At 43.1% G+C, this 25,599-nt stretch overlaps 1 protein-coding gene across 2 annotated transcripts in view; it reads right to left on the minus strand.

Moving 5' to 3' along the window:
- LOC119375304 (splicing factor 3B subunit 3) overlaps positions 1-25,599 on the minus strand; it is a 54,037-nt gene continuing 28,438 nt past the window's right edge. For both annotated transcript variants that reach the window (XM_037645485.2, XM_037645490.2), the window contains exons 16-26: positions 20,017-20,139; positions 17,864-18,018; positions 17,610-17,784; positions 17,376-17,549; positions 16,394-16,714; positions 3,823-4,035; positions 3,646-3,744; positions 2,493-2,636; positions 329-433; positions 151-246; positions 1-86 (exon numbers count right to left, since the gene is read on the minus strand). In XM_037645485.2, the coding sequence (XP_037501413.1) occupies positions 42-86; positions 151-246; positions 329-433; positions 2,493-2,636; positions 3,646-3,744; positions 3,823-4,035; positions 16,394-16,714; positions 17,376-17,549; positions 17,610-17,784; positions 17,864-18,018; positions 20,017-20,139 (1,650 nt within the window). In that variant the 3' untranslated portion in view covers positions 1-41. The remainder of the gene's footprint in view (positions 87-150; positions 247-328; positions 434-2,492; positions 2,637-3,645; positions 3,745-3,822; positions 4,036-16,393; positions 16,715-17,375; positions 17,550-17,609; positions 17,785-17,863; positions 18,019-20,016; positions 20,140-25,599) is intronic.

Here is a 25,599-nt window from a genome sequence, read left to right on the forward strand (position 1 = left end):
TATATACAATATGAGCTAATGAATTCCCAACCAGAAGCAACTCAAAACGCATATCTTGTCCTGATGTCTTCCAGTTTCTTAGAAACCTGCGCAAGAAGGAAGATACATTATTACCATGCAACGTACTGACAGGCTAAACATTATTCATACTTCGCTTGGATTCCTGTCGAGCTCCTCTGCAATGCTCTTTTGTTTAGATGGATCAAGAGAGTTGAACTGTTCGCACAGGTCACCATCAATGACATTCTGAAAGTAAAATCCCACACATAAAACGATTACGAGCAAGTTCCTTACACATATTAATAACTAAAAATAAAATCATTCTCACCTTGACTGGAAAGTAAGATGATCTAAATGAAAGATGGTCTCTGCCGCACAATGGCGGGTTTTCAGACCGCATGTGCATCTCCAAATGTTGGAAGAAATCGTGGTCCTAGAAAAGCACAACAACAATCTTCACCTTGCTTCACATCCATCTTCTGCACTAATAGGCTGATATTTATTCACATCGCAACAAGCAGAAAAGGATGGGACAGATCCAAGGTAACAAACGACTACAGTAGTAGCAACACACATTTCCACTGCGAGACTGATTTTATCAAAGAATACTTCTAAACAATTCCTCTAGCTAGCAAAATCTGGCCCTGTTGAGCTAATCTTTACAAGGCACTGCTGCTGCCTACATAGACTTTCATGCAAAGAAAAAAAAAATAATCTGTAGCTAATTTATATATTTTTCTTCATTTCACAGCAGCAGTCCGACATTGATATATGTAATACAGCTCATGAATGTTGCTGCAACTAACCAGCTGTGCTTTAGAAGATAAGCTTGGAAGAGAACAAGTAAAGTAGTGATCATACATCATGAGCTAAATTAATTAGGCTCACGAGCATTATTGCCATCAGCTTTAGTTAATAAAGATTGGCATGAGCCTCAACACGGTGGTCTAGTGGTTATGGCGCTGAACTGCTGACCCGAAGGTCGCCGGATCAAATCCCGGCCGCGGCGGCTGCATTTTCGATGGAGGCAAAAATGTTTGAGGCCCACGTACTTAGATTTAGGTGCACGTTAAAGAACCCCCAGGAGGTCGAAATTTCCGGAGCCCTCCACTACGGCGTATCTCATAATCATATCGTGGTTTTGGGACGTTAAACCCCAGATATTATTATTATTAAAGATTGCCATGAATTTGGTATGTCGTTGCACATGATGAAAACAGCCTGCAAAGTGAATTTTGAATACCGCGAGCTGATACAAAAATCTAGAATCTAGCCTCAAGAGGCAAGGCTACCATGTTGATACGGGGGTGCGAATAGCACGGCACACAAGAAAAGATGGACACAGGACGATGTGCTGCTAGCAACTGACCTAACAGCAACTGACGTCGGTCAGTTGCTAGTAGCGCGTCGTCCTGTGTCCATCTTTTCTTGTGTGCCGTGCTATTCGCACCCCCGTATCATTATGAACCAACACCAACTCGCCCAACTTTTTTATTATACAAGGCTACCATGTCATGCTGCACCTTCATCTCTGTGTTTCGATCAATAAAAATGTTTTTTTTTTTGGCAGGAAGTACGAGGACACGTCAATTTGCTCCACATACAATGTAGCTATTACGTTCTAACAAAAAATGGGCTTCCCATGTCCGCAAGGTTCCATCCTGTAATCGAAATCAACCTGTAGAGCAGTCCCATCTACGAGCAGTCATTGGGTCTGAGGAGGATAATGGTTTAATGTGCAGGCAACTGCACCTCACCATTTTTATTAGAGGCATTCTTTCACTATATCCTCCACCTAACATATCGTCACTTTATACACACTGACATTGCGATAATAACAATGAGTTTGTTTTTTCTTGTGTACAAAAGTACAAGGAATCTCAACTGTTCCCACAAAGCGAGTTTCTCGTAGAGCAGAGGCTTTGTCTGGGCAAGTTGGGGCGACATTTGCAAAATAGAGCAGCACGAAAGACGGGACGAAAGACCTGTCTTGTGGTTAATGTGTCTTTCGTCCCATCCTTCGTGCTGTTCTATTTTGCAACTCTCGCAGAGGCATGGGAAGTGCCACATACGTTTCATGGCACACGACTGACTCTGCTTAGGCAGAATTATGTTGCTCAGCCAAGTTAGTACTTCATCATGGTAATATAGAAAAGCTGTTGTCTGCCCAATATCTCTCCATGAAATCCTCAGCTGGCAGCCTGGCCCCAAATCAAGATGTTGAAAATTAGAATCCATTTGCTGGGACAGATTTCCACTACAGTAAAATTTACACAGGATTAAAAAACACAGAGTATTGCAGATGACAAGCACTGTGAAGTCACCTGCAGCTGTTCCTGAGCTGCATGCAGCATCAAGTATTGATAATTTTATGCCCTTATGCGAGATTATGGTACCTGTGTTTTAACAAATAACCTAAATGTAGCACATACCAGTGAAGCAGCCAGAATCCTATGTTTAGAATTAATTGCAAGAAGTGTATTTCAATTTACCTCGTGTGCTGTGAATGGCACAAGAACTCCAATGGTGCCTGACAATGTCACGTACACAAGTGATTCCGAGCCACCAGGGATTAATGTTGCTTTCTGCAGTGACAATACAGTTTCTCCAATATGAAAGTTGGATATGACCTCAGCCTGAAACAAGAAAGAACAAATTTGAATTTATGTGGGCTCCAAAAGAATTTCTTTGCTAAACTTCAGTTGACAAATATTTCCTGTAACACAACATTGTCATTCCAAAGAATGGCTTCATGATTCAAAGAGGGAAAGATATAACATGGCAATTTTGTTGTACTCAAAGTTGTGCAGTGTATAGCTTCAACACCATAGGAAGAATAGAATTTGTACCTATACAGTAACTGCTCCCATAACAAATTTTAGCAATTATCTTCCCTTGCCTCACTGGGTACATTTACTCTCGGACCCAAACACTGCACATGTGCAACACACCACTCTGTAGAAAGGCTTAAATTTTCTTTTACATGGATACCTGTAAAACAACATTGCAAATTTGCTTACCATTTTTCTGAATCTGCTGAAAATCAGCTATGAAGAAATTCCAAGAGACAGAAAATTAATCAACCTTTCTGCACTACTTTAACAAGCAGTGGCTGTCCCACCAGTATGGGAATTATGAATGGTGGATGCATTCCTTTCATCTGTACATTCATTTGTTCCACATTCCTTCTGTTATAAACAACCTTGTGCATCCTTTCATGAATACCCCTGAAGCCAATTTTTTTTTGCCAGAAATGCATTCTATACTGAGAATTTGTCACATTTAACTCTGAATTTTTACCATGCGGTGGTTTTCAAACATTACAAATTAATCACACAAAATAAAAAATTATGCATGGTGAGCATAAATTAAATTGCCAAACAAACATTTGGTTTTAGCGACATGGCAAGGTATTTATGGACAAGAAATTCCATAATAGACGAATTTATTTGAGAATATAAAACAGCTTTAATGAAATGTGAGGCTTACAAGCAAAACAACTCAATGCAACAATAACAGAAGACGCAATGTGCATTCTCGATGGCTCACTGCCAAATCTTAGAACATGAGTCCAACAGAGACTATATGCTGCCTACCATTTATAAAGAGTAAGAAAGCACTAATTAATTTTCGTGTACACCACACCTTTTGAGATGAGCCTCCCAGCCAGCCACGGTCCCAAAGTGATTTGATTCCTGTTGGATCTTCATCCACTTCATCACTTACACTGTTTGGCAGACGTATCTAGAGGATGCAAATACTGTCACTGTAAGGTCTATTCTCAAAATGTTTGCTTAAAAACAGTAAGGTGGAGCAACTTACAATCGAAACATTCCCAAACTTGTCAGCACCAGCAACTGTGTCGTAGTCAAGCATACAGGATGCGGTGATCCAACGAGGTACCGCATCATCCGCAAAGATGACCAACTGATTTTCTTGGCGTTTATAGCGAAGGAAGAAGAAGCTCTCTTGGACATCTCCTACCACTACACGGTTGCCCATGCTCTGTATGGACACTATGGCACTGGGGATGTACTGGAATGAAAGGTATAATGACGTTTACTACACTAAACTACACAGCATGCCTGCACACATCCACCGTAGTGCCACAGATTGCTTAGCATCAGAGCACTGCACGGGCCCGGGCCGGCCCGAAAGCCCGAGCCCGGCCCGGCCCGCGGGCCAGGCAAGAGATTGCTGGATCGGGCCTGGGCCGGGCTCGGGCCTGAGCCAGGCCCGTATTAGGCCCGGGTCTCATACGTATCTGTATAATTGCGTGTGTACGTTGTTTGGTTCTGTTTTTGTTCTTTTGTGGGGTTTAACTTCCCGAAGCGACCCAGGCTATATGAGACGCCGTCGTTGAGGGCTCCGGGTAATTTAAACCACTTGGAGTGCATTGGCGTGCACAGAACGTGCACAATACAAGACTTCTACAATTTTTCTCCATCGGTATGCTACATGTAATTTCAAGAAACGCCTGATATAAGTTTCCACCATTATAGTGAGTGAAAGACTTTCTTGGGTACCGTGTAAGGAAAGCAACGGTAAACTGCCTAGATTAGTGTATATAAGATGAGCGCGTTTGTATCTATGGGAAACATTTCGAGTATGCAGGAGACTTGCAGTTTGCAGGAGACTTGCTACTTTTACTCAACAGCCCTAGCTCGTATGCAGTTGATGCAATTGAATTAAAAATGTCTGCCATGGTTTTTTTTTTCCACTTTATGAAGGTATATTCTGTAGTCGTTCTTTAAAATGCAAAAACAAGATTGCGTGGTTAAGCACTGCGTGCGTACATGAAACAGCCAGCTATGACTCCTATTACATTTTATATTGCCCTGCAATTATTTTGCAAGAGGGTTACGGGCGTAATTAACCGAAAGTATAGACAGTATCAGTGAAAGTCGTGACACTGAAATAAGTTCCTAAATCAATCTCTAGAAGATATCTTGTGTGCGGCAGGTATCTTCACAATAACCGAAGGTTGGACAGTGCCTCTTTTATGCTCAAGGCATAACTTGCTGAAACGGGCCAGGCCGGGCCAAAAACTTTCGGGCCCGGGCCGGGTACGGGCCACATTTAGGAACACCGGGCCGGGCTCGGGCGGGCTGGAACATGGCGTTTTCGGGCCGGGGCGGAAAAATCGGCCCGTGCAGTGCTCTACTTAGCATTGCAGAGATGTCCACAATTTCCTTATGTGTGGTGCAAAGAAGCAACGTTTATCTGAAAATGACTGCTCTGTGTATGCTCCACAACACTGTTTACATTGAAATCAACTGTTTCAATCTCTATTTGTCATGGTTAGCTTCAGTGAGACGCCATGATGTAAATGTGAACTGTCCTTGCACAGACATAATATTAAAAATGGCTTCTAACAAAACACACACATATGCACACACACACACAACTAATACGCTAACCATGAATGATACAGCAACAAGGGTAAAATACAAGTATAGTATATAAAACAATGGTATATCATAGCACAGGGATCACGTTCACAAGGGACAGGATATGTGCAGGTTCCATGGTACAAGATCAGGCAATACATATACAAGTAACTACGGCCACTGTTTGTGGGCAGAGCCTCAGCAGCCATTTTTTTCTGTCGGCCCTCCCCCCTTTTCATACAATAGCTGCAAGCATGTAACATTGACCAAAGTAAATCTGTCAGTTTCTCTGTGGAAAGTCTGATCTTGCAGCAGCAAAAGTAGCAACAGCACAGATCAGGTGGATCCACAGGTTGTTTCATCTACAATACATGTCTCAGTGCTTACAGTGCTTGCTATGATATGCAAGGCCCTCATAGGCTCCCTCCAACTGTCAATCGAAGGAAATAACAAGGCCAATACATATACCTATGGATCAATTTCTTTTTCCAACAGAGACTCAACCTTACTACAGAGGTGCAGTCCTTAGCTGTATTTGCCAAGAATTTTGTGATTGGACCTTGTGATTAAGAAGCAGATCTATCTACATCACTGAAAGCGACATGCAAATGTGCCACCAGAATGAAATCCAGAGTATGACAGATTCCTGTCCAGTTAAGAGTAGGCATGATCAATAAAAGAGGACACCTGTGAAGACTGGAAAAAAAAGAAAAAGAAATAAAAAAGTCACAGTTTCGCCGCAATGGCAAAGCAGTGAATATGATAGTAACTAAGTGGAATGTATTGCGAAGAACGGAAAGCAGCTCGAAATTTCCAGCGTGTCGCTCAAGCGCAAAAGACGCAAGAAAAGAACACACACAGGACGAGCATGAACTATCAAGTGTTACAGCACGACACTTCAAGCGCGCTGCTCAAACATAAAGGACGCATGAAACAAACGAACAGGTATACACAAGACGAGCGCGAACTAAGTGTCACAGTTGTTACTTATTTCCGTTTGAACAGTGAGCTCCTTTCGCAAAACGTGGCCACTACAGCAAGCAAAGTGACCTTCGTACGCTCTGTAACTTTGGTATGAACATTCCAGGGCAAGCACAAGACATTCCCCCCCCCCCCCTCCCTGAGATAAGTGCGCTTGCAGGTGACCACGCCCTGTAGGGGGAAGTGCACCGGAGGCGCACGCGCGCATCGCAAAGAGCGAGGCAACGACCTTTAAAGCGCGCACCTTGCGCACTTCGCGGCATTTCGCTGGTGACCAAGAAAGCACGCTGAAGTAAATGGTGCATATAAATAGCTCGCCGTTAGCATGGTCCCTCAATACTTCTACTGGTCATGAAACACCCGCGTAACTCAATGAGAGAGCTTCATATACTGCCCGCACTTTCTGTGCTGTGGCGCTGGTAAGGTGGCTAGAATGGGGAGGTGTGCTGAGCGCCGCGCGTTTCCCTTGCCAGAGAGGGTCCCTCTGCGCGCCGATGCCGCCAGGGGCGCTGCTGCAGGGGGCGCGGGTACAGCCGCCGCTGTCGCAGATTGCCCGTTGGAAGGCTACCACAAGGAAACGCGGCGTGATTTTTGTTCTTTTCACCATTTACGCGTTCTTTATTGTACACGAGTGATGCATTAGTGAGCTGTGGTGAAAATGCCCTATAAAACGAAGAGAACTGAACGCTGGTGCTTCGTTCCTGGCTGCTACGAAAACTCTGAAACCAAAGAAATGAATTGCGAAGAAATACGATAATGATGAACAAAATGTACGCCCTATCCCGGTATGGGGCGCCGTTTTCTTGTTGCTGTTCTTTTTCTTTGGCAACGCAGCTTAAAAAATGAAACCTCTAATACTATTAGAAAGGAATGATTTGCGCTTGTGCCTTGGACTTCTAATGTTCGTTGCAAACAACGTGTTAGATATGGAAGCGCGATTACCATGGTCTGTAATTAGATCAGAGACACCAACAGTTAAAACGTACATTTTTAAAGATATACATTTCGCATCAGAGACAATCATTATATGTTTTCATTTAAAAACCTAGTTTATTCTTTGAAGCACATTGGTCGTGAGTGAACACCCCTCAGATTATATTCGCATTAGCGCTGCTAGAACTACTCAATGTAAAAATATAACATATTGGCTCTTCAAGTAAGCTCAATTCGATCCTTCGCACACAATGTCGTGATATTTTTTTTTTTGTTGCTGACGTCACTAAACCCTGAGGACCAGTTCCAACTAGTGGACAGGGCTCTGGCATCAGCTGCAAGCCATGGCTACCTGGAATAAGGAAGTCACCCACCTCTGGGCGAAGAGAACGCGCCTGGTGAGATAATAAAGTTTAATTCTCTCTCTCTCTCTCCTAATGCTAAACAAATGCCATTCCTGTATTTAAATTACCAGTACACAATTACCTTGCTCACATGAGAATTAGCAATACAACTCATTATGTCAATAAAAAAATCGCGACTTATGCATCGGTAGAGGGTAAGGTTAGGACAACGTCACTAGACTAGGTTGCTAACCTAGTTTAGTAACGTTGGGTTAGGCATCATCTCCCGCTCTTTTCAGCGGTCTTTTTCAATTCGACTTCCCAATCATACACCTAAGGCGCTTAGCCGTGCTCCCTGTTGGGTTGCAGAAATTAGCACTTTTTTTTCTACCTTCCTCTTATCATCGTATATATACACCTATATTAATTCCAGAAACACTGGCTGTTGTTTTAGCAATCTCCCGTCAAATGAATCAACAGCAGTTATAGTTACAGATTATCTTTCGGTATGTTCAGCACTTCCTATATACGGCAGCGAATTCAACACTCCTGAGCATGTTTCGTTATCTAATACCTGCAAACTTACAAAAAATTTGGTTGCTGAGGGTACTGGGCCACCGCGGATTGTATCTAAATGAAATGGTGGATTCATGAGCCTCAGTATCTCTATGTAGAGGTCTGATTCCTAATTTACCAGATACGGCTTATGCGACAGCTTTAAGGTATAGAAATGCTTGTTTGCAAAGCGACACTGGCAAATTATCCCTGGATAAATTTAAGAACTTCGTACATGTAAGGTATTGCTGGAATAAACAGCGGTGTGCATCGTGACAATAGAAGTTTCTTACAGCAGATTACGCGGTCAAATTCCACGAGTGAATTTTTATTTATTTAATGCAGGTCTCATGGCGTCCCCGGCCGTTGTGCAAATTTTGCAATCAATTGAAACAACGAACCACTTCCTTTTATTCTGTCGCCGATATACAATTAGCAAAAAGGTACCTCGTAGCTCCACTTCAGAAGATATGATTAACAATAAGTTACTGTTCTTATATTTAGAGGGATGTCTGTTATGCTGTATTCGGTTATATAAATTTGACGAAAAGATTACCGCGATGGTTTATTTTTCTTTCCCTTTTCTTTGTTCCAAGTCCATTTTGTCTAGATCGATCTTTTGCATACTTCAGATGTAGATATTTACTACCGCGAGGGTTATCTTTTTCATAAATTCCATCTGACAGTATGACCGCTTGCTAATTTATCATTTTCATTTACTCGATGTTTACTTTTTAATCCAACTTTCTAGTTACCCTTGGCTTCATGTGTTTTTTAAAATTATCCATATTGTGTGTAACGAATTTTTTTTCTTTCAAGGAAGTAACACCAATCGACATTTGCTGGTTGGTGCGCACCGCATGTCACTCCGATATATTCTTTCTCGCGTGCATACCTTCACGAAAATCAGTAAAGAAGGAGAGAAAGATGAGAAGCGTACGAACTTGAGCTTGTTGGCACACATTCATAGTAAAAAACAGCGCGAAAACTACAAGGACGAGACAGCGCTAGTCCTGTTTTATCTGTCTCGTCTTCGTAGTTTTCGCGCTGTTTTTTACTAGGAGAGGAAGATGTTACAGTGTGCCCTTTTTTGCTGCACCCGCTGAAGGAGAAAAGGAAAAAGACGATTAACGCAGCAAACTGTTGCAAGCTAATAGCGCGAGACAGGTTTGCTGCACATGAGCGGCGCTACGCGGCACGTCGTCTGCTCGACTCCCCGCGCCTCTGCGTACAGCGCCCCTTGCGGCATCGGCGCGATTTGGGGACCGGTTTTCGCGGCCGCTTTTCACACCTCCCCATTCTAGCCACCCTAGCGCTGGCATAGCTAGAAGGGGACGGGGAAGCCGGCTGCTGCTGGCCGCCATTAACGGAGTGTGGGCGCAGAGTGGAGTTGTTTATGATGGTTGCATCCCTTTTTTTCTTTTCGCGGTCACCTCGTAGTCACAGTGATGCCCAACACCTGCTGTGTGCCGGGCTGTCGCTCGGGGTACAAGGGCACTGTCAAAAATGTCTCCCCGCTCTGTTTACCAGCCGACGCAGAACAACGCGACAGGAGACTGTCGGATTTTCGTTCGACTCCAAGTACGTTCGTGTTTGCGAAAAACATTTCAATGCAAGTGACATTGTACGTGCGGATGTGTGCACAGTGAATGCAAACATCGTTTCACTGCCTCGAGATCGACGAAGACTGGTGGAAGACGCCATGCCTAGAATTGTGTGTGTAGTGTATGCGAGTGTGTTTGGAGTTTTTTGTGAAGTGCGGTGTTCGGAGTGTGTGCGTTTGATTTCTGCATAATGATAGAAACTAAAAAGTGATGCCACGGGCCAAAATGCAATACTGTATTTTGTTTTATTTTGATAGTGCTGTTTGCTGGTGCTGTCGCTGAATCGAGAAAATTTCTAGAAAGGTTCACAAAGAGTAATGCAGTTTTATGTATAACTGATCAGTTTAAACTGAATAACTGGGTTGATGGAAGCTCCGGGTTGATTTCGATTTGCGCTGGTGTTTACATAGAAGGAACAAGGTGGCTAACTGGAATGCCAACTTAGAACTTGTGGTCATTGCGACAGTATATGGGAATGGATTAAAAAAAAGAAAAAAAAAAGGAGCCGCGTATATTAGAACTCGGCAGTGTTATGAAACCTGCATGCGTAAAATCAAAACATTTCGCTTGAAAATAGCACATAATGCCTATATCTAGCAAAAGCAGCTCACAGCAGTTTCACTTCATTATTTTTTAAATCTTCAAAATCAAGAGTGCAAATTATGTCACCAAAGAAAAAAAAGGAAAACAACACGAGCATCCCTCTCCATTTTATGGTATCTCAATCTGCGCTTTTGATTTTAAAGCTATGTTTAACTAACGATGTCCCTCAAGAGGTACTTCAAAGCTATTGATGCCAAGTCAGCCTGATATACAGGCTTGCTTACTGGCACACAAACTTGCAGCTTTGCAGCTTTGTGATGCCCTGTAGAATAAAGTGACAATAAGTCCGAAAATGATCGTTACGTGCAGCCAGAGCACGACTACTCTGCTAGAGCACTGCACAGGCCTGATTTTTCAGCCTGGGACCGTTTTATGAAGCCCGAGCCCGGGCTCGTGGTACCAAGCCCGGGCCCAGGTGCACATGACCAAACACAGCCCGAGCCCGGCCCGGGCCCGTGGTTCCAAGCCCGGGCCCGGCCGTTCATTATTAAACTTATCCATGGCGCGCGTGTTCATGGTCATGCCCGGCCCGGGGCCGCTAGAGGATATTAGTTGTTGATGATGATTATTAATGATGCCTTGCGCTTTGGAGTGGGCAATCGGACGGAAAATCCGGTGTGTACATGCATCGAAATTTTGCTTTGCCCCCGATGGTAGCTAAGTAGTTAAGCTGTTTCGCTGTTGAGTCCTAGGACGCGGGTACGCTTTTGTCCTATCAGGTCATCTAGCATACAAATTGATATATACAGGGTGTCCCAGCTATCTTTAGCCAAGGGTTAAAAAATACAATATTAGAGGCAGGCGAGTGAAATGACTTGCAAATTGCTGACCGCCATCTTGCGCACTACAGACAATTTTTGTTTTGTAATTAACTAATTTGTTAATTAGCTCGATTTAACTAAATTGCTAAATATTGACTTTAGGCAAGAAATGCTGCTTGCAAAGTTCGAGAGCGTCCTCAGAAACCCCAATCGCATCATTTGCAATAAAGAAAGTCTCATGTATACCATTTTTTCCAAGCTTCAAAGAAAGCCCGCGAAATACAAAAATAACCACGTGACTAGCGCGCTCGCGCGCCGCAAGAATGCTGCCCTCAGCCGTGGTTTGAGCGAACAAAATCAGCTGCGGCCGCGACTCGGCGTCTCCGTTGCAGCGGTAGGCCGATAAGTTAAAGGTGGATTCTTGGCTCGCGCTCGCTACAACTTGCACCGTCACGCGCGCAGCTGGCTGGCGACGGGCCAAGAAACCACCGCTCACTTATAGGCCTGCCGCTGCAACGGAGCCGGCGAGTCCCGGCCGCAGGTGACGTTCGTTCGTTAAAACCTCGTCTGAGGGCAGCATTCTCGCGACGCGCGATCGCGCTAGTCACGTGGTTCTTTTTGTATTTCGCGGGCTTTCTTTGCAGCTTGGAAAAAATGGTATACGTGAGACTTTCTTTATCGCAAGTAATGCAGTTGGGGTTTCTGAGGACGCTCTCGAACTTTGCAAGCAGCATTTCTCGCCTAAAGTCAATATTTAGCAATTTAGTTAAATCGTCCTAATTAACAAATTAGTTAATTATAAAACAAAAAATTGTCTGTAGCGCGCAAGGTGGCTGTCAGCAATTTGCAACTGATTTCACTCACCTGCCTCTAATATTGTATTTTTTAACCCTTGGCTAAAGATAGCTGGGACACCCGGTATATATATACAGGGTGTTTTAAGAAATGTGTCCAACCTTATCAAAAAATCAGGAAAATGCGATATTTGCTCGGGGCCTTCAGAATTGCTTTTTCTGTAGCGGCAGGAATCTTAAGGTAGTTAAGGACATCATTTAGGATAGTAATTAAGAAAGTTACATTAATTAACTTTTTAATTAGTGGAGCTAGACGATTGTGTCAAATGGGAGCTTTGAAGTTCTTCATGCGAGGAACCCATCTGAGCTTTGAGATTTCGAAAAAGCGTCCTCTAGTAATTGTTGTGGCGTAATGAAATTCAATGAAATGCAACGGCTTTCAACAGCGAAAGCCATCGAATTCGGTTGAATTTCATTACTTCGTAATTATTTTTAGAGGCCGCTTTTTCGAAATCTCAATGTTGGGATGTGTTTCTGGCACGAAGAACTTCAATTCCCCTATTTGACACAGTCACCTAACTCCAGTAATTAAAAAGTTAATTAACCTAACATTCTTAATTACTGTCTCAAGTCATGTCTCTAACCATCTTAAGATGCCTAGCGCTACAGAAAAAGTCATTCACTCATTTTGGACGTCTCAGAAGAATATGGCAGTTGCATTCTTCGATGTTTCTGTTTAGGTTTTGCCATTGAATTTGGTTGAATTTCATTACTTTGTAATTATTACTAGATGCCACATTTTCGAAATCTCAAAGTTGGGTTGGGTTTCTGGCATGAAGAACTTCAATCCTCCCATTTGACACAACCACCTAACTCCACTAATTAAAAATTTAATTAATTTAACTTTTTTAATTACAGTCCCTAATAATTTCGTTAACCACCTTAAAATCCCTGCCACTACAGAAAAACCAATTCTGAAGGCAGCAATCAAATATCGCATTCTCCTGATTTTTTGAGAAGGCTGGACACATTTCTTGAAACACCCTGTATAGCTGAATTCATGAGCGTATAGCATAAAATACACAATCCAGTATAGATATAATATATCTAGATATATAGATATAATATATCTAGATATATAGATATAATATATAGATATAACATATAGATATAATATATCTATACTGGTGAAAGAACAAAATAGAACTTCAACTGTTTTTCTATTTTCTTGGCTAACTTTACTAAGAGCCAGCTCTTTGCACGCGTCACTTCAGCTTGGCACAGAATGCCTTAGACCATGCAATGCACAACGTTCGCGTGTGCTCGAAGGCCCGACTTAGGCCTTTTAATGAGCGGGCCTGAGTCCGGCCTGGCCCGCAGCCTCAAGGCCGGGCCCGGCCCAGGCCTGCGGCTTAAAGCCCGGGCCCGACCCGGGCCCGCAAATTCAAGCCCCAGCCCAGCCCAGGCCCGCCAGAAAACGCTTCGGACGGCCCACGGGCCGGGCTCGGGCTTTTGGGTCGGCCTGGGCCTGTGCAGTGCTCTATACTCCGCAACCTCTAGTGCAAAATATGTCAACCTGTCAGTCATCTAGAACCAGTCAGTGTTCGGTTTAAGCCCGAAAGCGACTATGCAGGAATCGAGAAATGTAGGAACGTCACGAACACACGCGTCATTTGACAGACACCCTCAGTCAAAACATTGCGAGCAGTCAATGACTTAGGCAATTTGACAACGCGCATCATGTACCATATTGACAATACTAATCACTGCTATGATTTGTTAGCGAGAACATGAAGAAGGAGAGTATCTGAAGAAGTGTATTTGACAGCAAACGCTTCCGCGAACGCGCAACTGCCCTACCAAGCGCGGAAGATTATTACCCTTCTGCTTACGGTGGCGCCTCTGGTGGTCACTTCTGTCCCTATATGAAACTTTCGCGGGAGTTTCATGACCAGTAAAATGTATTGAGGGACCATGCCGTTAGCATGCTGAAAGACTTACTTATATATATATATATATATATATATATATATATATATATATACATATATATATATATACTAGAGCTGTGCGAATAGCAAAATTTTGGGTGCGAAGCGAATTTGAATAATAAAAATTGAGTGCGAATCGAATCGAATAATTTCGAATAATTTTCGAATATTTCTCAAACATTTTTTGAATAATTCGAAGTGAAATTAGAGAAAAAGTTGCAGAGAATCCCTAAGTATGTTCTTGTGAGATCGCAACATGAAACTGTTTCTTTTCGCTAGGTTGATGGTGGGGTCATATTTCATAGTTGTCTTTCTTATCAAGAATGAGGCAATGTAGAGGCCAAATTGTATTTATGTACATGATTTGGTGCAACCAAAGTGTAGCCGACAACACTTTACACGTGACAGGCAGAGATGCCATTTCCTCAGCCTCTCCTCCTCTTTCAAATTCTGTGGTGGCCCAACTGATGCGGCGGACAAGGGTGTGCTCCCTTCAAGTCCGGAGTTCCAAATCTGCCTCGTAGACGTCGATATATAAGAACATCTGAAATTTTGGATGCTAAAAAGCTTCGGCGTCAGATTTTTCGGACTTCCTGCCCAAATTTCAGGTCCAAAACAGCATTAATTGAGTCCCCAACTCTGCCACATCTTTCATCTCCATATTGGAACCAGCATTTTCTTGAGTTAGTACACTTGCGACCGTAACGGAGCTTGAAAGGCAGCTTTGCCGCAATACGGGAGTGTGATGAGGTGAAGCATATTGAAAATCTAGGGACCCCTTCCAAACCGACGTTGACTGTCTCTTGGCTAAGTTCGACCGTAGCGGGCCTTGAAAGGCAGCTTTGCCGCAATACGGGGGTGTGAGGAGGTCAAGCATACTGAAAATCTAGGGACCACTTCCAAACGGACGTTGACTGTCTCTTGGCTAGGTTTGATTGTAACGGAGCTTGAAAGGCAGCTTTGCCGCAATACGAGAGTGTAATGAGGTGAAGCATATTAAAAAATTTGAAGGGGTCACTTTCAACCGGACGTTGACTGCATTTGTCTTTGGGAAGTTCGAATAGTTCGAATAGTAAAATTTCAGTGCGAATCGAATCGAATAGCAAACACTATTAGAAAAATATTCGAAATTTCGAATATTCGCACACCCCTAATATATACATATACATATACGCGACATGACAGCGATAGCAATTTTATTTATAGTAAATGCTATCGCAACAAAATAAATTTACTACGTTTTGACTTCCACAAGCCTTGTACACAGTCTGAGCAAGGCTCCTAGTAGAAACATCCTAATTTTTTTTTAAGGGCGAAGCTGTTCAGCAAACCGTTCCTTGCGAGTTGATCCAGAAAACTATCATCATCATAAATGGGTATGTGTCACAAAAATTGGGTAAATCTCGCTACTCACCACTAGTCCACTAAAAAAAAGACAACAGTTAGCCCAACAAATGAAGTGACGGCGGCAAGCCGAAGGACCCCGCGTACATACGAGGGAAAGGCAACGATGGCTGCATGAAGACCCTGAAGCGATGGAAGGCCTACGCCAACGACAACGTGCCCGCAGATCTATGAGAAGTGCGGACGCTTGGTTTCAGCACGAGTTTGGACATCTGTGTAGTGTCTGTGACTGTCTGTGGTTTAAGTCGAACCTCACTGTACTGAGAATCAACGTAGAAACCACCTAGCATCACCTAGCTAAAGCCTAGCAACAACCTAGAAGCAACCTAGAACCCTACATCACCTTGCTAAGGCCTAGAAACAACCTAGAAGCAACCAGATTAGTCTTCAGAATCGTCCAGTTTCGCTGTTTCAAGCCTTGTGCAGCTTAGTGCAAGCTTCGCCAATTTTTCTCTCTTTTTTTTTCTTATTTTTCTTCTCTTTTTTTAGACGCTTCTTTGGCACTTGCTTGGTGCAATTTTCTGCTGAGAAGCAGTTTCAGAGCAGGATGGCATGGAAAACTGCTCTTGGTGCTATCGCACAATTTCTGCACCTGTTCCACCAATGCCTTAGATTGAACAGCACTGTTAAGCTCACCAAAACAGGTTTCCCTATTTGGCCCTGCAGACAACACAAAGTAAAGCCAACCTAAAGTTGTACGAAAAGACTTAGGAAGAGTACTTGCAATGGCAAATATAGTAAATACAGTCCTATTGTTAAAACTGTAAAAACGGTCCTTACACAAGTAAGTCTGTTAGTGATTATACTCAACAGTACATAATACAGATGCGGAACCTGTGTCCAATTGCATTGTGGAATAGCGCACAAAACATGTTGACACAGATGATTCAGGTGCTAACTTTCAAAATCTCGTCTCTCTTGCCTGTGTCCACGTGTTTTTTGCACTATTCCACAACGCATTCATACCAACTAGCTCGGCTTTATTTACTACTGTGACCAATGCTTACAGCATATACACAAGCAAGGTACTTACCTTGTTTTCACACTTTCGGAGCAGTTTCTTGCGTCCCAAGTCATACAAGCGTAAGCACTTGCCCACCCCAGCCAGCAGGCGGCCCTGGAAAGGGCACAGGGCTGTCGGTGCTTCCTCAACAGATGTGGCATGCACGAGCTCCAGGCGTGTCTCACCAGCATGGCTCAGTCGGTAAGTCAGCAAAAGGCCACCACTACGTGCGTGCCAAGGCTGTAGGGACAGCTCCCTGGCAGCACCCACTACTACATATTGCTCATCTGGTTGAGATGCAAACTTGACCAGTGCCACACTGAGTGCTGCCTCATTCTGCTCCAAGGCTACCTGAGGGTAGGTAAGTGAGTATGTTAGGGAAGCCTGCATGCACAATGCAGCACATAAAAAATTTAAGCATTGTACCTTTACATCACCCATTTCTGGAGGGCCTCATGGGTTAGTAATGAATTGCTGAACTGCCCCACATGATGCATTCTGTATCAACTATATGCCATTACATGAAAAGGGCTATGTACAGTGAAACCCCCTTAACTTGAAAATGTGACAAACAGAAAAAATTTTGAAGAGATATGCGAAGTTCAGGGATACCCAGAATTATGAAAATAAACCTTTCTGGTCTTGGTTAGATTCCACAGAGACTGAATTTTGGTTAATCTTATGGACACTTGCAAACGTGGATAGTGTCCATGACATTAAACAAAATGTGGAATTTTATGAAACGTGGCAATGCAAAAAAGTAGAAAAATAACCAAACTTGTCCAAGTAAGTTGTCAGAAACTACTACTAATAGGACGCTAGCGAACTTTTGCAAAGGCCTACATATTGAACTTGAAGATATAAGTATTCATTGCCAGTAAAATGACAGAACAATGCAATGTAATCTTTAACCCGCTGCTACCACGTAGCTGCTTCAAAGCCACAAATACAGCTCTGCAATTTGCACAATCTCAAGCTTACATGTTTAGTTTCTGTAAGCAAATGTCACTACCTTGCAAAGTGTCTGGCTGTCAGCAGGGTTCAGGACTCTTATTACTGATGCCCACATGCCAGAGCCAGCCTTTGGTGAACCGAACACCGTCTCGGGTAGTACTTCACTCAAAAAGGCAGCGGCCATCTCTGCAGCCAGCTCCTGCTCTCCTTCGCCAGCTGCTTCCACCATTTCCTGAAGGAATGAAGAATATGCCTGCAGCATTGCATCTTAACTATACAACTCCAATCTTACCTCTGCCATCTGCTGCTTACGCTGCTGCTTCATCTTCTCTGTGTAAGCATTATGGTCTGTTTCAACAATGATCAAATGGCCACTGTCACTGTTCACAACAAATTTGCGGGGTGTGTATTCCAATGTGGTTGACACCTGGTTGAAAACAGCCCCAAGCTTTTCCAGGGCTAGAATTCTAACAACAGAGAAGAATGTCTTGTAGTAAATCCAAAGGAAATGTTTAAGAGTACATCGAGGAAACTATCAATACATACCTGAGTGTATTTGTAGAAATTGCGACAATGCCTTCAGGGCACTGCTCGGATGAAAATCCAGATGCAAACTCTAGGGTCTCGTATGACAGTGGCGTCAAGTGAAATCGATTCTGGTAGTAGTAACTTAACCATGAGCGGCTTGACATTGCTAGAGCCTGGAAAGAGAACATTAAATATTCAAACAATTATTTAACATGCATACTCTTCGTGATGGGTATTGAGCAAATTAAAAAAAAAAGAACTGTGCTGACAGACGCATAACAAACTTGTATTTTTATTATTGTGCGGCTACCGTAATGTTGGCATAGGAATGTTCATGCATTGCCTTGTTTACAATCCTATTTACTGTGATAAACTGTCCAGCAGACCCTCATTACTCGAACTCCGATATCTGAAAATAACGTCTAAACTGAAATTCTTTTCCCACCGCAGCATCCACTACAAGTGTACTTCATCCCTTACCTTGAAAATACTTTAGGCTAGACTCCAGACAGCTTGAAATCTCAATTACAAAATACGAGCGAAAGTCTCAAGCTAAATGTTTTAATATTTTGCTTGTAGCTACAATATCACCAAATGCGAACACTGAATTCTGCATTCACAGGAGACTTGCCATAAACAGCATCAACAAATAAAGGCATGCGTCAAGCTGAACAATGTTACAGGAAGAAGAGGCCCTGATGCTATTTTCAGCAAAGCCTCCTCAGGCTAGCACTGTTCCCTGCTCTCTACCTTCTCTTTCTCATTGTGCCTCTGCACTTCACAATGCACCAACCACGGTCTTGTAAGAGAGCAACGAGCGCCCTTAGAAACACCCGCTTTTTGTCTCCACAAGCGAGAAAATGTTATGCGGCTACTATTAAACCCTTTGTAATTCATTAAGGATTGTTGAGACATCTTTTTCATAAGCAGATCATTTTTTTCCACTCCTTCCTCAATGTTTTTTTTTCTTTTTTTTTTTTCAGTGCCTTCAGCCCATGAGATGCCTAAGCAACAGGGCTGCATTGCTGCACTTCCAATCACGTTTCACCTCACAGCAATGACACTGAACAATCGCGTTATGCTGACCTCACTGGCTGAGCTAACTGCTGTGCTTCCCACTTATTCTTTCCTCCTCCCACAAGTCTATAAATGCTTGCTGCAACTTTTCTGTGGCTTCCTGCAAAAGTGGCGAGCTAGTGAGCTGGGGGTGGTGAGCCTTTACCTTTTTTTTTTCTACTCTCGTGCTCTCAGCAGCACATCAATGTGGTTACAACTTATTAATCGTGACCTTGAACAAAACCACTAACAATATTGCACAGATGCAATCACATCGCACATTATGCTGAAACTAGTTGAGCATGTGAGTCTACAGAACAGATTATGGCTTGGTAAGGACACTCGCTTCATAGCACGACAGTGAGGGATAAAGAGTCACATCCATAAAGGGTATCTGCGAAAGTTTTGGCAGTTTTTCTCTTTAGAAATTGACTTTCAGTTTTGAAGTAATATTCTCCAGAACTCCTACGTTTCAGAAACTTGAAGCATCCGTTTTTTTATTTAATGTCAGATACTGGTTATGAACTCTTTAGGCAATGAGCTTCCTTTGAAATCTTGCGTTCAGACTAATCACTAGAACCTTTCAGTTCCAAGCACACTGTCTCGCTACAGTATGAGGAACGCTGTTGCCCATAGATGGCAATGTATCCAGTGACTGGCAATGTATCCAGTGACAAGTCTCATGAAATGGCCAAAAGTACTGCTCCTGGTACATTGAGCTTCTATGATGAAGTTCTGGGATTGGTGTCGTCTTGAAAAGGTCCTACGTGGCTAGTCTTCTTCCCCGTGTTAGTGACTTAATATAACTGATGTTTTCATCGTAGTTGCAAAGAAAGTAGTTATTACAGCGCATTCAACATTTAAACACCACAAGAAAACTTTTGTATTTTACAATAGTGTAATGAAGGAAAGTAAACCCTGGGAGATGCATTTTACAAAAGGGAAAAAATAATGGACCCTCAAATGGTTAATGCCACTGTCAAGTACATCCTTAAAAGCAGTAAGTACAGCAAAAAAAAAGGGGGGGGGGGAGGAGGGAAGACGCACAAAAACTATTCTCTTTTGAATTTACTAGGTACCCTCTTCTTTGAAGCCAGAAAATCAAGTGGACTCACAGCATCACTTCCTTGCATGCGGACTTTGAAGAGTTTTACAGGCCTGGAGCCCAAATAACGAGTCCGTGTATCTGAAAGGTCTCCTGTGACTTGATCCAAAACAGTACGTAGCAAGACACCGTTCTGGTAAAGAGTTTGAAAAAGAGGACGCACCAATGAGCATTTTTATAATCAACAAACAGTATCCCATGATATGTCATATATACTTGTGCCTGACATGCCCTCAACTACAATTCACAATGCATTTGAATAGTGAGAAAGCAGAATTCTTGTGCTTCCTAGATTGTTCTGCACTTGACTTCATACAAAGCATCACAGCAACATTAAAGATTTCGTTGGAGATCATTGGGAGAGGCCTTCATACTGCAGTGGACATAAGATAGGATGATGATAATAAAAATTTACCTTGAGTGTCCCAATCATTACTATTGCAGTAAAAATTTAATGCAATATGAATGGTTACTTGGCCAAGTTTGTGATATGGTCAAATTCCTTCATCATGATGGGACCACCGACAATGGTCTAGTCAAACAAAACAAAAATCAGAAAAATGTTGCAACACACCATTACGCACAGTACAATATTTGCCAAAGATTCTCACATGTCCCCAACTTGAATGCGTAATAATTTCTTATGGACTCAGCGGAGCTTCGCAGGAACTACATTAGAGCTCCTAACAAAGTAGAAATCAGATGTGCACCAGATATTTCATGCATGTTGTCGACAGACAGAATAAAACACCTTTGAGAACTTTCGAGCATGCATGTCAGCAAACTGTGATGTTTATGGAGCTTTGATTTCACCACAGATGCATGCTTTGGCAAAGTGTGTTGGGCTGGCATCTCGAGCTGCACTGATTCATGCAGTGCTTCATAAGGGGTATTCACATGAGGGAGAAATCCGCGGGGGACACGGGGGGATTGCGGATCACGTGACTGCAACGTCACGAATTAGTGAGTGGGCACGATCCCCGCGCGCCTCTTCAGAGGACACGGGGACCTTTTCCCTGGCAGGGCAAGCGATACCCTGGCGGTGGGGGATATAGCGGAATTTCGGGCTCTTGTTTGGCCACATTGTTGCTCTTGCTCCTGCAGAGAGCGGCAGTGGGTGTCCAGTATGCAGCTGAGGTCATCTGCAGCTCGTCGTCAGCAGCTGGTGAAATGGGCAGTACAAGCCACAAGAGTAGTATGGTAACACTGGTCTCCCCGTCCGTTCGCCCCGTCCGTGTGAGTGAGGGACATTTGTGGCGAATTCTCCTCGCGAGCTGACGTCACTAGGCTCCACCTTTATCCCCTGAGGATTTGTCCCCCGTGTGAATACCGCTATACAGACGAACCCGCATATAATGATTCCAGATGTAACAATCTACCGATTACAACAACCATATTTCCGTGCACTTACTATTTTCCTATGCTATCCATTGAAACTGCGTCCAGATATAACATTTTTCAAAGCACCCTAGTTTTAAAATGAACATTTTGGAGATGGTCATGGTAAAAATATGGCACATACACAGTGGAAAACAAAGAAAAAGAAAATCAGAACAGGCTTTTAAAGCATGAGAAAGGTGCACGCACATGTATGTCCCACTCCAGTTTAATCGCGACAAAGATATTCTAGACTGGCAAGCATTGCACACAGATTTCGGACGCCATGAGCAAGGTCTTTCACTTTCCAGGCATTTCTGCAGGGGCAGAATGGCAGTGAGGGAAAACAAAAATTGGGAGCATGAAGCCTGGGGGTCAGCTTTCGCACGGCAACTTTTTCTGACATCATTCTCTACAGCTACAACTGCTCACGATGAATCAAACAATGCCTTGGAACGCAAAAAGCCATAAATGCAAGAAGCGATAACAGCAATATTTTTTTCATCGCATAAACGTTAACTGTGGCCCTCAACTCACAGACACCCCAATGTGCCGCAAAAGGTCTTCAGTCTTCTCGATAAGTGCAGAGACTGGTTGATCAATGATCCCGATTTCAGTGCGATTGCAGCGATGACTTCACAGATAAGCATCAGAAAAGAGCAAAGGTGAGATGGCAGCCACTGCCGAATGCCCCATTACGACTTATCGCCAACAACTCCATCACAATAAGCATCTTCAGCTACCTGCTCAGCTGCGCATTCGGTGTAGCACTATTCTAAGTGTGCTGCACGCTTTTAATAGGCAACAACCTAAGCGCAACATGCTGTCATTCTCAACTTCGCCTCCACCACGTTATGCAAGACCACTTTCAAGTGTGCGTCACTCTAGAAATGAAAGCAGCTCACTGTTGCCGAGGGGCACGGGCACCGAGAAACCTCATTGCACTGACAAGAAGCATACAAGCATATTCCATTTGAAAAATACATATTCGAATATGACTGCTACCCATTCTTATTTCTGAAGTAAAACATCGCTAATATGCACCCATTAGGTTATGTTGTACTTCACAGTCACTGCATACTACCATTCAGTGTATATTTATGCTGCATTCCCAGCCATTGCCCACGTTTCACTGTAATCACTGAGAAATACGCATGACGTGCACATGACCTTCGTGCTCTGTTTCAGCCTGTCCGGCACACCCACATGACAGGGGCAGTTTCTTTTTCACTGAGTCTTGTTCCACAGGTCTCTTATACAGCACGTTATACTTTTGCATTCTATAAACACATACAATAAAACAACTGTCAAAAATGTTACCTAAACAATGTCCAGGTGCTTGGAAAAAGGAATGGAAATGTGTGAGCATAACATTGCATAAGCTAGAGGGTATTTTTGACTTTCAGGTCTTCCGTCTTCGCTGTTACAACACAGAGTGCTCACTTCGTGAACATGTGAAGGAGTTAAGTTTTTTAGTATGATAATTAGTAATGAGTTCATTACCATAAGTATCTTCAATGTGCTGCAGCCTAATGGCATGCAATGTCATTTATTTGTTTTAAAAGAGTAGTGAAAGCTATTGTTACTTCTCGTTTTGCAGCTTTTTAATGATGTACACGAAGCCAAAGACGAGAACGGGTTAGAGATCACTGGAAGAGGCTTTCGTCCTGCAGTGGACATAAGATAAGATGATGATAATGATGACATATTCGATTCGTAGTCGAAAATTTCAATATTCGCACACCCCTAGTGTAGTGACAATCCAAATGCACTATGCCTCATCGTGCAAAACCATCAGGGCACCGCGTCACTTGCAGGAAGCTCGTCGTTGCCACGTTGACCCAACAGGCTACTCAACAACCATACGCGGTCTGGAGTGGAGCAGTATGGATATCAGACACTTATGGTACAGCAAGCGGCCCAGCAGTGACAGTGTGAGCCAAGTAGGCAACGCACTGTATGCAACTAGCCAGGGACTAGCCAGGGATGATTGGCTCCAAGTGGCAGTAGTAACGCGTTCCAATGAAATCATATAAGTTCACTGCAAAGGCAGTTTAATTAATTTGTAAGCACGCAGTGGCTGTTGCTTCACGAAGCAAAAAGCCTTCACCTGTCATCGGAGGAGTTGTTACCACTTTGTAATAAAACTGCAGAGGAAGAAAAAAGAAAACAAAAGAGAGAGAAGCAAATGACTGTCACTAGTTTGAACTACTGATATAACAAGCACTTTTAGCTGCACTTTTGCACTAGTTATGAATGGGTTCGACTGTATTACATAAATGCCAATCATATTGTGAACATCAGCAACTTATTAGCACATAAAAGGAGTCGAGCCACATGTTCTCTATCAATGTTATACAGTAGACTCTCATTAAATGGAACCTAAAGGGACCAAGAAAATGTGTTCCGTTTAACAGGAGTTCAGTTTAAGGGGAGACACTGGTCTCGAAACGAAAAGTTTTATTATTGGAGATATTGTAATGAAATTGGGTGTGTATATGTATTTCTTCCTCCTGTTTTCAAAAATATAATTAGTTTTCATGTACTTCAATTAGTTATCAAATTGTGAGAGCATAAGTGAAATCTAATTAGGTAATTTCTTACGGGTCATTAAGACACTTTCCCTCAGTATTTTTAGGTTCTGTTTAAGATGCAGCTGTAGCCAAAGACCTGCCATGTGGAGCTATGCTATTTATATTGTCACTGAGATATATCATCATATAAGAACTTTCAATTGTATTGACATTGTGTAATCTTGAAATGCAATTAGCTCACATTATTGTTCACAAAATTTCATATGTTCATCTTAGCCACAAAAAAATAGCATAGCTCCACAGTCCTATTTCTTACGAATTCAACGGTATAAAATTTATCAAAATTACCTTACAAAAACATAATGAAAAGATCCGTAAGGCTGGTCAAGTTGGCAAAAAATGTGAAGCTGAGAAAATCGCGTTTGAAGATTGACACGCACTGTATAAATTTCTAAAAGGAACCTTTAACCATAAATTTTATTCACATGTTCCCCATCTGTTTCCCTTCAAAACAAAACAGAAAGTGTCTTGTTCCACCCAAGGAATCATATCTAAAAAATTTTCCAATGTGCAAAGCATGATCAAAACCCCACCATGACAAGCGGCTGGGGGGTTCTGGAAAAGCCATGGGGTATGAGGCTCAAGCGACTGGCTGCTCATGTCTTTTCAGTCTTTAGGAAGAACCTTCTAGATGTTAGGCAGCATGTTACCCTGGGTAATAGGTTGCTATGCTTGAGAGAATACCTTCAAAGTAGTCCAGGACTGTAATCTTCAGTTGCACCCGTTTTGTGTCTCCTTGCAAGAGTCTTTTTTGTGTTGGTGCTCTTCAGATGAGTTGCATTTGCCTTGCGTAAATGCAGAGAGTCTTTTTCTAGGCTGTGGTCCCAGGGCACAGCCGAGACAAAAGTTTGAGTAAACAACATGGTCAATTACAAGGCCAGTGTAGAGCTCAATGATGCAGCCCACACCTATGTGTGAGCTCCGACCTCGCGTCATCCATGAGCCGTCGAACACAACATCGATGTTCCCTATGGGGTTCAGGAAGTCTGTATACAGCTCTTTTATTACTGCCACACTAGCAGCTTCACTTTCAGTCGCTGTGTTTTCGCAGGCTTTCACTAAACTTTTTAGGTGTCCCTGAAACGTCTTGTGGTGCAAGCCTCGGTGCGAAAGGTTCATACACGCACAAAAGTCCGAAAGGGCAGTAACACCTTTGCCTATCATCTGTATCCCCTTCATGGCCCTCATGTTGACTTCGAAGGGAGTGATGGTGGCAGTTCCGCTCACTCTCGGAGAAGAAAATTGCTTCTTCTCGAAATCACAACTGCTGCAAGAAAAAATAAGCTTTACCGCAAGGCCGTACTTCTTGTCCGTTGCCTTCCTCACGCTGAGACTTTTTGCGTCGCATTTGTCGCACTTCGCTTGTGCAAAAAAGTTATTCAAAACTTTCATATCGACGAGCAAAAAATCGGTCCCGGCGTCACCGGTCTGGCACTCCGCGCTTACTCCAAGAAGGTCGAACTTGCGCTGGGTAGCCGACTTTCCAGACAGAACGGTCTTCGTTTGCGCCGATCTCTCAACTCGCTGCGCCTGCTCCGCCGTTGAGTAGTACGCGGCATCAACCCGAAGTGTTTCGCTAGTCGAACTTGGTCCCACGGTGTCGTCAGTTGAAGTTCCCGGCA

This window comes from Rhipicephalus sanguineus, chromosome 1, assembly GCF_013339695.2.
Source record: "Rhipicephalus sanguineus isolate Rsan-2018 chromosome 1, BIME_Rsan_1.4, whole genome shotgun sequence".
In the NCBI taxonomy this organism is placed as follows: Eukaryota; Metazoa; Arthropoda; class Arachnida; order Ixodida; family Ixodidae; genus Rhipicephalus; species Rhipicephalus sanguineus.